The sequence below is a fragment of the Prionailurus bengalensis genome, chromosome A2 (assembly GCF_016509475.1).
Source record: "Prionailurus bengalensis isolate Pbe53 chromosome A2, Fcat_Pben_1.1_paternal_pri, whole genome shotgun sequence".
NCBI classification, from domain to species: Eukaryota; Metazoa; Chordata; class Mammalia; order Carnivora; family Felidae; genus Prionailurus; species Prionailurus bengalensis.
Window position 1 is genome coordinate 57,292,193 of NC_057348.1, and position 10,715 is coordinate 57,302,907.

Below are 10,715 nucleotides of genomic sequence, written 5' to 3' on the forward strand. Positions count from 1 at the left end.
GGTCGTGATCTCATGGTTTTGTGAGTTGGAGCCCCACATTGGGCTCTGAGCTGATAGCACAGAGGCTGCTTGGGTTCTCTCTCTGCCCCTCCAGCACTCGCACTGTCCCTCTCTTTCAAACAAGTATTTATTGAAGTTGCTTTAAACTTCGAAAATGAAACAAAACAAAACAAAATAAAATGGAGGCATGGAGCCTTGGCTCTCTCATTTGGGTTTTATTTTATTGTTTCGAAAACTCTTTTTTTTCAATCTGTATGCAGTTTCTACACAGCGGTTTTCTGGCTCTAGGGACGTGCTCCCTGGCTCCCAGCGTTCGCCGTGCGTGTCTGCGTCTGTGGTGAATGGGTCACACCTGGCCGGGCTAATGGTTCTCATGATGCTGGTTCCTACAGAAGTCAAAAGGCTCCGCTTTGAGAATATGCTGGAGCTGCAAAAGGCTGGAATGAGGCTCCAGGAGAGGGCTGGGCTCTAGGCTGGTGGGAGACTGCCTGGACGTTTTGCCTTCTGCTCTGTCATTACCTGAGGCAGCCGGGGGTCCTCGGTGTCATGGCCTGGCTCCACATAAGGACTGAGTCCTTCCTCCTGCCCTATATTTTCCCATCGGTCCTTTGTAACGGCTTTGAACTCTGCTCTCTTGCTTGGGTGGACGCTCATCAATTTCCTCCAAAGGTTTTCTCATTTGAGGGTCGCAAATACTAGAACATAGTTGCATTCCCCGCTCGGTATTTGTCCTGGTGCCTCCCAGAAGACCCCCCCGCCCCAGATGGCTGGAACTTGGATTGGGGAAGGGCTGTGGCTCATGGAGTCAGCAAAAAGGAAGGGCCTCACCATGATGGTGTGGCCCTCCACCTTGTGCTTCCTACAACTCCAAATCCAGCAGGTCACTATCCCACTGACACTCCTCCAGCCTGTGAAGCTGTTCTGGATCTGGTCCCACCCGTCGCCCTGGCCAATCTCCTGTGCCATGTCCCCGGGCTTCCTGGAGCTCAGCATCGTTCCCTGCACTTAAAACACAGGGACGGGGCTCCTGGGTGGGCCTCAGTGGCTCAAGCGTCCCACTCTTGGTCTTGCTCAGGTCGCCATCTCACAGTTTTGTGAGCTGGAGCCCCGCGTCGGGCTCCGAGCTGATAGCACAGAGTAGACTTGGGATTCTCCCTCTGTCCCTGTCCCTCCCCCACTCGCACTGTCCCTCTCTAAGTAAATATTCATTTAATTTTTTTGAAACGGTATCCCTTCCCATGTGCTATGTGTTCAGGGGTGTATATTTCTTCTCTTGACGTGGGCACTCGCTCAATGGGACAGGATCCCATCCTTGGTGTTATCTCTGGGGCTCTTTTTTAGGAGTTGGGGGGAGAGGGGAGACCCAGGAAATGGGAATTGACCTAAGCAGGGGCTGGCATGGCTGGCTGCCCAGCCTTCTACCCAGATCCATTCCTGGCATTAGAACTTCTGTTCCCAGGGAAAGTGGTCTCCTCTGCCCTGCCCCTGGGCCCCACTGTGCGACGCTGTGTCTGTATATTGTATACAAAGGTACTTGTCTTTTCACTTTGTAAACTACAATGGGCATGGATTAAACCAATATAAACAGATAAAAAGAATAATCAAATACAATGAAACCCAGGTAAAGTGAGAGAACAAAATAAAGACATGGACTGTGGCTCAGCTGCTTCCTTCGGTGCAGCTTCCTGTCTTCCTTCAGTGTAGGTTTCAAATGGTGTTATTTGATGATATTTATTAAGGTCAAAGGGGTATGATTTTATTCCCTTTTTTAGGTGTCACATAGCAAAACGCTGTTACTAAGAATCTGAATAACCTTCGTACCGGTCCCTTTTGGCTCGGGTTGCCAAATCGGGATCCTGGGGTCATTGTCCATGGCTCCCAGTATTCACTACTGGCGGTGGACCTTGTTCCCCATGACAGAGGCTGGGCCCCGTCGGTTCCCTCTGGGGCTCAGCTTAGTGCTGGGGGTGTTGCTGCCGGATGATGTGCCCGAGCTCCAGTGGGGGGGGGGGGGGGGCGGGGCGGCGCTGAACTGGAGCTGGAGGAGAAGGCTCCAGGGCTCCGCTAGGGGGCTGGGCTCCCTTTGGGGATCCTGGACTCTAGGCTGGCTGGGAGACTGTCTGGCATTTTTTCCTTGTGCTCTGTCTCCTGGTGCCCTTCGGGCCTCGGCTTCTCTTTGAAGAGTTCGGCAGGTATAGCGGGCTCGCCGGCAGTCTTTTGTCCTGCCACTAACCTGTTGTACCTCCTGGTTTGGGGAAGGACTGTGGCCGTGGGAGTCGGCAAAACGGGAGGGCCTTACCATGATGGTGTGCCCTGTGATGAGGGAGCATAAGGTAGGCTGAGGGCAAAATACAGGCCGGTACTGCACCCCTCCCGCCCCCCTGGTTGGAATATGTCCGATAACCCCAGACAGTCCTGGCTACCCAAGAAGAAAGGAAAGGGGTTTAAGTGCTTGCCATGGTGATGTGTGGAAAGTAAGGCCAGTGGAAAATAAATCCCCTTACTGCCTACAGCCCGTTGACAAGTCCTTGAAACAGGCAGAGTGGCCTCCCTGTGGGAGCTCAGCTGACCCGAGGATGACATTTTGGTGGGGGACAAAAGAGAACCTTAGCTTCACATGATCCCAACCTCGAGGATCCTCGAGGATCCTTCCTTCGAGGAAGTCTGCTTCCTTTCTCTCAAGTCCCCCAAGATAGAAGCTGGCAATCACCCTGCAAGCTTCTACTTTTCTCTTTTCCTCCTTTACTCTCATTTCAGGGGCTTTTCGGGGAGTGTGGTCTTACTGGAACACTCTCCTGTCGATTGAGCAGGCTGCCACCCTCTAGCCCCGGCCACTCTGTGGGGAGGAGAGCGCCTGCCCTTTGGCTGCAAGTTGGTACCCTGGCCAGGATGGTAATGAGATCCAGAAACTTGATGTCCTGTCTTCACTCCTGTCCTTAGACAACGTTGTCTGCGTAGGGCACGGGACAGCCACCTAAGCCACGAAGCCTAAGACTCCCAAGTGAGGTTTCCTCGTCAGGGGTCTAAGGCGATCCCCTCCACAACTCTGGACTAGCCACCTCTGGCCGCAACAGCTCCACTGGGAGACGGCGGGAACCAGTACCTGAGTGAATTAAAACCCAACTGGGGACCGTTCCCTAGGGGAGTTGCTTGTGAAGACTCTATGGGTGGGACTGTCACTTGGACCATGATGGATTTCCACCTGTGCTGCTTTCTGTCAATGTCCTCTACTAACTACTACTGAAATTACAAAACTGGGCAATTGATTCCCCCTTGTGAAACTTTTCTAGTGTTTTCCGTGGGTTACAAACGGCAGGTTCTTCAAGAACCTGGAGCCTGGCCTCTGTGGCATGCTCTTCAAAGACCAGGGAATCAGGACATGACCATCAGGGCCCTTTTCAGGCACGGCCTTCAGGGTAAGGTATTTCAGTCCATTCGCCAGGCACCTGTCTGCAGTCTAGAATGCAACGGGGAAGTGGGGGGACGCTAGCATCCCTCCTTCAGGAGCCCTCAGTCGGCCAGTTGGCGGTCATGGAGATTTTATTCGAGGGACGCCTCGGGGAGCGTTGACACCAGGAAGCTCTGACATGCTGTGTGCATGGGGTGCCACCCAGGAGTCGGGGGCATGGTCAGCGGCAACGGAGCCTCTCTCTCTTTCCTTCCGACTTTTCTCTCTGGGAGGAGCATGGGGGCTTCTCCTCAGTCTCCAAAGATTCTCCCTTGGGATGCCTTTGTAACCCACTGGCAACAACTGGGCTTGCAAAATGCAGAAAGGACTGATCCTGTAACACTGTGTGGCCTTAGTAAACGGACAGAGGTACCCACCTCCAGGCCTTCATGGCTACCCGGACCCTGGGGCCCCTTGGGGAACGTGCTCAGGAACCAGATCAGGAAACTCCCTCCTGATATACCCGATGATAATTGTCTCAACAGGTCTCCTTCCTCCTAAGAGAACCCAGGTTAAGGGAGGAAACACAGGCCATCCCTGACAAAGGGGACGCGGACTCTTTCTCTCTGTTCCTCCTCCTACTAGATGTGAGGGCTTCTCCCTCATTTATTTCCCGGCTTCACAGGTATGATTAGAGCCACGTGTGCTTAGTCTTCCTTGGGACAGGGACTTGAAGGAATATTCCCGAGCAGCTGCTAAAACTCCATTTGTTTTCCCCTCTTCTCTGGCCTGACCCAGATCGCCCATTTCCACTTTGGGGGAACAGAAAACATGGCATCTGTGCCTCTGACAGAGCTGATGAGGTTGGAACCAGGAAATTGTCCTTGTCTGCCTTCTGCTGGCGCCTCACCTCTTCTGCCTTCCCCTCCCCCTCCTCCTGTTTCTGCACCACCTTGGGTGTGGCCTAAGTACCTGGTTCCTATCCCATCCTCAGTGCCTCGGGCACCGCCAGCTCCTTCTCCTACCCTCCAGGTCAAGGAGCCCAGAGCACCCCTGGGACCACCCGCCCCAGATCCCCCCCCCCCACTGGCATCCCGAACGGATTTTCTTTTTTTAAGTGGACGCAGGTGAAACAATCCAGTGTTGAAACTCACCTAAGTTTGGCGGACCTGTCTTTAGACTTATCAGCATTAAATAGAAAACGTTTTTTCTACCAAGGTTTACCAAAGGTCAGAGAAGCTCATTTTATCTCGGTTGCAATTTGTTAGCACAAAGATGACTTAAAATAATGGTTAGTTGTGCCTGGTTCAAAGTTGTCACAGGTTAGGATAGCTTTCAAAGTCTTTGGTAACATGAAACTTTAAGGTTTCGTTGTTGCTGTATTTTTTTTTAACATTTATGCATTTTTGAAAGAGAGCAAATGGGGGAGGGCTAGAGAGAGAGGGAGACACAGAATCCGAAGCAGGCTCCGGGCTCCGAGCTGTCAGCACAGAGCCTGACGTGAGGCTCAAACTCACAGACCGGGAGGTCATGCCCTGAGCCGAAGTCCGACGCTCAACCCACCGAGCCACCCAGGCGCCCCAGTAACCTGAAACTTTAAAGTTTTCTTTCAAGTCTGCATGACAAAGGAGATGAAGTTCATTGGACATCTAGGTTTTTTTTTCCAAATAGGACCAAGTGCTCAAGCATTGATTCCTAAACATAAGGTTTGTCTGCTTTGGAAACAAGGGTTCTTTTTCTCGGTTGTCTGCCAGGAGAACCAAAGCTTTCTAAAGATCAGGTCTTTGATGACCTCAAGTGAAAACGTGTCCTTGGTAAAGGAGCTAGGCTTTGCTAACAGCTCTATGATGCTACACGTTTGCCTGTAGGATCTCTCATTGCCACCTTCAACCTTGGTTGAATAAATAAAGTTGTAAGGTTTGTAATGACCTGCAATCCTATTTGGGACAGGCTTCATAACCTTCTAAGGTTTTAGCAGACTTTCCCAAGATTTCAATTGTAAATGAAGTCTTTCTGACCAGGCAGGCCTTTTCATTTGGTATGTTAAGTTACTCAGAAAAGCTCTATCAAATGATGGTAAACCTTGGGCTGTACTGCGCGGGTAAATGTTGCAACTACCCCCACTCTACACGCGATTCCTAAAGTTTTCAGTGTTTTGGCATAAGGTCCTCACTTGATAGTCTGATTATTGAAGTGTTATGTGTCGCAGAAATAACTGAGTTTCCTCGTCAGCTGCATCCTTAAGGACCTCTTGATTCGGAAAAAGGGCTCTGTGGACAAACACGGGTATTTGATGTCTTTAAGATGAACATGAAAACGGGTAAGAATGTCCAGAATTCAGAATTAAAAAGCCGCAATCAAACTGAACAAGAGTTGGGAACGTGGGACTGAACGAACTGAGGAAGATCAGAGTTTTGGGACTCTTGTCAGAGACACTGCTGGTTCTCCGATGTTTGCTCTTTCTGGTGAAGGAAACTTCCTCTTAAGATAGCTATGATCTACGGAAATGTCATCAAGCATTCCTTTGTGAGCGGAAGCGTTTATCTTTTCTCTCTACCTAAACCCTCTGACATTCACACCCTCCCAGTGAGTATCCTTTCTCTCGTGACAATCGTACTCATTTGCGTAAGTCCTTTGGAACGGGACACCATTGGAAATACTGGTTATTTTTACCAAGGGTTTGACTTGGGGACGTCCTATTTGAGAGCCATGCACAGACTCAGAGGTGTGAGCGTGTAGCTCCAAGGGACCAAGGTTGACTTTGGGAAACATGGAGCCATACAGCCCCTTGAAATGTTGACCCGATACCTTGCTTCCAGAGTTCCCAGTAGCCTCCCCAGGTGAGTCAAGAATGTCACTTCCTGGCAGGGGCAGGAACCTCAGGATATCTCGGGGACCTCGTGAAGAGGAATTCGCCCAATTCCACAGATATTGCAGGCCTGTCTGACAGAAGTAACTGGCTTGGCTTCTGGCCCGGAGAGGCTACAAAAAGTTCAGTCTGGAGATTCCTGATAAAAGGTTCCGGCAGAGCAGATTTGAAAAGATCCTTATGATCCATCGCTATTCTTGCTGAACTTATGGAAACAATTGGGCCAAGGTTGTTAAAGCTGGACTTGTCCTACGAGTGAATTAGTCTCGATTTGGCCATCTCTGGAAATGAGGGTTTTTACAGAGACAAACTATGTTTCAAGAACGCATCGTTAGGGATGGTAAATCCTAGTTATGATTGTCTTTAAAAGTTTGTTGTTTGCCTAAGCTAGACAACTCGAGGTAAACTTTGTCACAGTAGCACAGGTATGGACAATCTTCTTGCTTGTCATTCTGCGGGAATAATAACCCCATGGGTATATGATTTAAATGACTGGAAGATGGGATGGATTCACCTATCAATAGACAAAGAGGCTAGTGGTTTATTCATCCTTCACTTGAGGCTGGGTTAATTCATAAATCTCTAAGCATGCAAACATGTCCCTCCTAAACCTGATCTGACAGTTACTAGAAACCTACCCCATAGAAACCCAAAAGACCTGGTTTATTCAAAGGATGGAAAGTCGAATACAACGGGATTTGACTCCAAAATAAAAGGGCTGCAGTCAAGTTACAGGGGCATTTTTCACGGGCTCCCGTATCTAAATGAAACCTGTACCCCTTTCGCAGGAAATCCATGAGCACACGAATGTGCCTTCTTCTTCCTGTGAACCTGTGGAACACTTGTTCACACCTCTTATGATGATGGCAACTTTCTTTTTCATTCTCTTTCCCCAAGTTCTACTAACAAGTCCTTCTTACAATGGGCCATTCAAAAGGACCACCACAGACATTTGAGGTACAAACCAGAAAGACCAACCTCATTCCTGCTGCCTCTTCCCACTCTCCTCTGAGGATGCTTCCCGCCCGACATCTAACATCTCACTGGCAGCACTGGGAAACACTAAGTTTGTGATTTGCTCTAACCAGTCACCCCTGTTTTTCTCGGTTCCAGAAGAGTACCTCTGATTAATTAGCTGATTGCTTACTGAACCAAACAGAGTCTACAGGATGGCTGTACATACATCACTTGTTACACAGTTAAGGACTTAAATGACTCTCAACATACCATTATAGTGTTAAATACGAACATAACTCGATTGCAGAAAACAGTTCTACAAAATAGAACGGCATATGTGCTAACTGCTGCACAAGGTGTAACTTATACTCTCATCAAAACAAAATGCTGTGTGTACATTCCAGAAGGCCACAGAAACATTTCTGGATTTCTCACTGACATGAGTACTCCAACTTGGCGCTTTAAACAATCCCTTTCCTGTAATGATTGGTTAAACTCCTGGACTGGAGGAGGTGCGTCAGCTACCAAAGGACTTCCATTTGGGCTGATCTTTCTAGTGGTTCTCATTCTGTTCTGCTTTTTCTCCCATGTCTCTCTGCCTGGCACCAAGACTCCATCACTGCAATCACTTCAAGCCAACACACGATCCTTTTTACTCAAGGAGGTTCATACACATTGCCCACGGTGGATTCAGCTGCCTCTGCCTTTTATAACTCCCCTCTATGTTCCCTGACTGACCCATATTGACCGAGATAGGTAGGGACAACTCTACGCCCTTGCTCAGCAGGAAGAAGCTACAGAAGATGAGACCTGCCGCCTGCAGCAACCCTAAAGATTCCAGGGTCAAAACTGCTCAGGGGGCAGGGGGATATGATGAGGGAGCATAAGGCAGGCTCAGGGTAAAATCCAGGCTGGCACCGTCCTCCCAGGTGGAATGTGTGTGTTAGTCCTTGGACACTCCTGGCTCCCCAAGAACAAAGGAAAGGGGTTTAAATGCTTGCCGTGGTCATGTGGGAAACTAAGGCAAATGAAAACTTAATTCCCTTACTGCCTGCAGCCCATTGACAGGTCCATGAAACAGGCAGAGTGACCTCCCTCTAGGAGCTCAGCTGTCTGACAGGATGACATTTTGGTGGGGGCAAAAGAGAACCTTAGCTTCACATGATCCCAGCCTCGAGGACCCTGCAAATCTACTTCATCTCAACCCCCGCAACATATATGCTGGCAATCATCCTCCGCGCTTATGGCCTGCCCAGATCCATCTAAAGGGTCTCATGGCTGAGGTTTCATTAAACAGCAAGAAATGGCATATTCGTGGCAACAGCTAGCCCCTCAAGGTCCTGGAACCTTGAGTCCTAGAGTAAGTCTCCAAGGAACTCTGGCTCTCCCCCTAACCCGTCACGATGCCAGTGCTGCTCTCCCTGCCCATGGGACCTGTCCCCGTGCTTTAATAAAATCACCTTTTTGCACCAAAGACTTCTTCACGAATTCTTCCTTGGCCATCGGCTCCAGACCCACGAACCCCCCATCACTCCAAAACTTCACCACCTCCACCTTGTGCTTCCTACAACTCCAAATCCAGCAGGTCACTATCCCACCACACTCCTCCAGCCTGTGAAGCTGATCTGGTCCCACCCGTCGCCCTGGCCAATCTCCTGTGCCATGTCCCTGGGCTTCCTGGAGCTCAGCATCGTTCCCTGCACTTAAAACGCAGGGACGGGGGCGCCTGGGTGGCACAGTCGGTTAAGCGTCCGACTTCAGCTCAGGTCACGATCTCACGGTCCGTGAGTTCGAGCCCCGCGTTGGGCTCTGGGCTGATGGCTCAGAGCCTGGAGCCTGTTTCCGATTCTGTGTCTCCCTCTCTCTCTGCCCGTCCCCTGTTTGTGCTCTGTCTCTCTCTGTCCCCAAAATAAATAAACGTTGAAAAAAAAAATAAATTTAAAAAAAAAACAAAAAAAAACGCAGGGACGGGGCTCCTGGGTGGGCCTCAGTGGCCCAAGCGTCCCACTCTTGGTCTTGCTCAGGTCACCATCTGTTTTGTGAGCTGGAACCCCGCGTCGGGCTCCGAGCTGATAGCACAGAGTAGACTTGGGATTCTCTCTCTGTCCCTCCCCCACTCGCACTGTCCCTTCTGTTTCAAAACATTTAAGTCCCGTTAAAGTTAAAAAACAAAATAAAATAAAGGCACGGACACGTGGCTCTCTTATGGCTCTCATTTATTTGCAATTTTTTGGGGTTCTATTTTATTGTTTTTTTTTGAATAAATTTTTGAATTTCTCAAGAGGTTTGAGAACCTGATTTTTTGGCTCTAGGGACATCCTCCCTGGCTGCCTGTATTCACTGCTGGTGTCGGAGTTTGTGGCTGGTGAGTTGTATCTGGGCCCGCTAATCGTGGTCACGATGCTGGTCCCTTCGGAGGTCAGACTACTCCGCTCTGAGGACAGGCCTGTGCTGGAACAGGTTGCGATGGAGCTCCAGCAGCGGACTCTGGTTGGTGTGTAGATCGTGGGCTGGATAGTGGTTAACGTGTACCACATGTTTTCACTCTCCAGGGACATGAAAATCAGGGCACTCTGTTCCCTGTTTTCCATATTTCGTTCTGCTTCCCAGAAGACTTCCCCCTCAAACGGCTCAAACCCGGTGCCCAAGCAGTACCAAACCACCCCCAGGCTCCAAGCATTTGCGGAAGGGGTGTCCTCCCTTTGCTGCAGGAAGAGTCGCGGGGCAGAATAAGGGGGGCTGTCCCAGAAAGTGTGGAGTTTGTAGCCAGCAAACCGGATGCTCAGTCCAACCCCCGTGTGTTTTACCTTCAGCTTCTTGCCAAAAAGCAGTGTCTCCAGCTTCTGATACCCGCCGATCATACCTTGTTGGTGGCAGTACTCCACAACCGATAACAGCTGGCAGAATTTCTCTGGAACCTCCTCCGTCACTTGGCCACGGTGTGTAAAATTGTCACACAGGTTGTCTCTGCTTACATATGTTGAATGGAGGACTAACGTTTCCTTGGCGTTGATCACCTCGAGTGACTTGACAATACCTGGGTGACTTGAGGTCTTCATATTCTGGGCCTCACGACAAAGTCCCTGGAGGCCAGTGGGGTCCTTCTGAGTTTTCCTGATGAACTTCACATCAGACTGCTTCCCGGTTAGGATGTGCGGGGTCAGCTTCATCGTGGCGACGCTGCCCTCACTGGTGGTCTCGTAAATACAGATGTCCTCCTCACCAGCGGTAATGGCCTTACGCCCCTGAAGGATGGTGACCTACTAACTATACTAACGCTAAATAATGCTAATTACACGGACTATGCTAACCAACAATACCAACCTACAAAATTTGCCAATACTAACAATACTATGCTTATGAACTATACTAACAATATGAACTATACTAACAATATGAACTATACTAACTGTACTAAAACGCTAACACAAAAAAAACAAATGAAAAACACACACGCGCACACACACACTCACACACACACACACACACACACACAAAGAA

The 10,715-nt window shown here is 49.7% G+C and overlaps 1 protein-coding gene across 1 annotated transcript; it reads right to left on the minus strand.

Annotated features, from left to right (window-relative positions):
• Positions 1-9,437: 9,437 nt before the first annotated feature.
• LOC122487585 (serine/threonine-protein kinase MARK1-like) lies at positions 9,438-10,715 on the minus strand. The gene is made up of 2 exons (XM_043588270.1): positions 10,022-10,715; positions 9,438-9,919 (listed from the first exon to the last, which is right to left on the minus strand). The coding sequence occupies exons 1-2, from the start codon at positions 10,382-10,384 to the stop codon at positions 9,458-9,460; spliced, it is 825 nt and encodes a 274-aa protein (XP_043444205.1). The 5' UTR covers positions 10,385-10,715; the 3' UTR covers positions 9,438-9,457.